General features: G+C 17.1%; 1 protein-coding gene across 1 annotated transcript; it reads right to left on the reverse strand.

Annotated features, from left to right (window-relative positions):
* Positions 1-2,769, reverse strand: PGSY75_0005600A (putative protein kinase; the record flags this gene model as incomplete). The annotated part of the gene is made up of 1 exon (XM_018783188.1): positions 1-2,769. A coding segment is annotated over one exon (2,769 nt), but the record flags the coding sequence as incomplete, so codon positions are not given.
* Positions 2,770-2,856: the final 87 nt, after the last annotated feature.

The raw sequence follows: 2,856 nt of genomic DNA on the forward strand, positions 1-2,856 counted from the left end.
ATTATTATTAATATGATCATTATGGTGATTGTTTGTGCTTTTCATTTTGTTCATATACAATGTATTATTATCATAATTATCTACAATATTTAATTTATCATCATTATTATATTTATTCAATATCTTATTCATTTCTATTATATTTGTATTTGTCTTTAAAAAATTATCTTGTGTGAAATTATCATTAGCTCTATCTGTATTTCTAAAAATATTTATTTCATTTGCATTATCTAAAAAGAGGAATTCACTTTGATCATTTTTTTTCCAATTATTATTTATTGGATTATTATTTTTATTTAAATAACTTTTTCTTTCTATTCCACTAAGATAATTTTTATCATTTCTATCACTTTTTTCATTTTTATATTGATCCATATCATCAAATAAAAGATTCGAATTTTTTAAAAAAGAATTCCTTCCGTTATTCCCTCCTATTTTGTTCTGTTCAAAAAAATTTAAATTATTTTCATTTATATGATTTTTATTATCATAGAATTTATCAAACGGTGATATTTTGCCTGCATTTTCATCATAATAATCATGTCCTTTGTCATTATATTTGTATCCTAGGTGGTTCACATTGCACCTGTCATATTTATGACTATCATATTTATAAGCATCATTTTTATGAACATCATTTTTATAAGCATCATATTTATTAGCATCATATTTATTAGCATCATTTTTATAATCATTTTCAAACATATTAAATTGAAACAGCTGTTTCTCATTTTTGTTGACAGACATATTGTAATTATTATTATTATTATTATTATTAATATTATTATTAATATTATTATTTTTATGTTGATAAAAATCTTCTTCATAATTATTATTATTAATATTATTATTCCTCATGGGTGTATGAAAAATATCTACTCCTTGATTTATTCCAGTTTTGATATGATCATATATATTTATATGATTATTTAATAAATGAAAATTATTTTCTTTATTTTTTATTGAATCAATATCATTTAGATTATTCATTTTTTTATATGTTTTATCATATGAATAATGATCATAATTTTTGTCTATAGTCATAATATTATTATCTTGTTCATTATATATATTTTCATTATAAATTTTATGTTTATTCATAATATATGGTGTCTCATTCATTTTATCAAGTATATTAAGATCGTCATATAAAAAATTAAAGATTTTATTTTTATCATATTCATTTTTTTCATTGTCTTCATAAATATTTTTGTCATATATATTATTGTGTTCATTTTTTTTGTATATATTTTTATCATGATCATTTATATCATCTTTCATATGATTATATTTATAATTCTTATTATGCACATCATTATAATCAACTATAGAACTTGTATTTATATAAAAATTATCTTGAGCTATGCTATCATAAAAATCGTCATGAAAGCTCATATTGCATTTTTTATTTGGATTATTAACTATAATATTTTTTAATAAATTCAATTTTTTTTCTCTCTTCTTTTCTTCATCATCTTTTTGTTTATTTCGTAAGGATGAACTGTTAAAGGTGAATAATTTCGTTTTATTATTACTACTATAATTATTATTATTTATATTATTTATATTATTACTATAATTATTATTGATATTATTATTATTGTTACTATTTCTTAGAATATCATTAAGAACATCATTGTTGGCATATAAACAATTAAACTTATTATTATCATCTCTGTTATCTTTATCTGTAGTATATTTTTTTATAATATCATCAATGTCATTATTTTTTTCTTTTTTTGAATTTATTAAATCAACATTTTTATTATAATTATTATTATAATTATTATTATAATTATAAGTATTATTATTATTATTATTATTATTATTATTTGTGTGGTTAAAATGATAAGCATTATTTCCTAATTGCCCTTGTTTATTTTTTATATCGTGTGTCTTTGTAAATTTATTATTACGATATATATTATTAAACTGGTTTGTATTTATTTGTTCATTATTCATATCATGATTAATCTGATTACTTGTTATATTTTGATTATTTCTATAAGGATTTTGATATATATTGTCAAAATATTTTTTATTTGAATCAATATTTTCATTGTTATTTTTTATATTAAATCTATCTGACCATGTGTAAGAATTTTTTGCACTATTTAAAAGATTAAATTTGTTACTATTATTACTATTATTATTACTATTATTATTATTTTTATTATTATTATTATTATTTATATTATTAGTATTACTATTAAAATAATTTATATGCTTGTGGTTATGTTCTATGTTGAAATTCTTATAATCATTATTATTTATAATATCATCATATTTAAAAACAGATGGAATATTATTATTATTATTATTTAAATTTTTGTTATGATATGGATGATATGTGTTTATATGATAATTTTCCTTTTCTTTTTTTTCTTCTTCTTCATCTAATATTTTAATATTATTCATATTAAAATTAGATGGTTTTATATCATTATTATTATAAGTCATATTATTATATCTATTATTAATATTATTATGATTATATATTATATCATTCTTTATATCATATATTCCATTTTGTTGTATTTTTGCATTTCTCTGACCCATCTTATAATTTATTAAATTACTATTTCTTTTATTTATATTATTAATGTTATCATATAAATTATTAGGTTCTTGACATTTAAATTTATTCAAGTTGTTTAACTGGTTATCTTTTAATGTGTTATTTTTAAAATATTTATTATATGTATTATCGAAATTATTTATTTTATTATTCATATGTAGATACATATTTTGTTTATTATAAATATACATTTTTATTTTATAATAAATTCATTTCCCCTGCTTTCTATTCTTTCCTTTTTTTTCTCCTTCATGGTTTTAAAAAAAAAAAAAAAAAAA

This window comes from Plasmodium gaboni (genome assembly GCF_001602025.1).
Source record: "Plasmodium gaboni strain SY75 chromosome Unknown, whole genome shotgun sequence".
NCBI classification, from domain to species: domain Eukaryota; phylum Apicomplexa; class Aconoidasida; order Haemosporida; family Plasmodiidae; genus Plasmodium; species Plasmodium gaboni.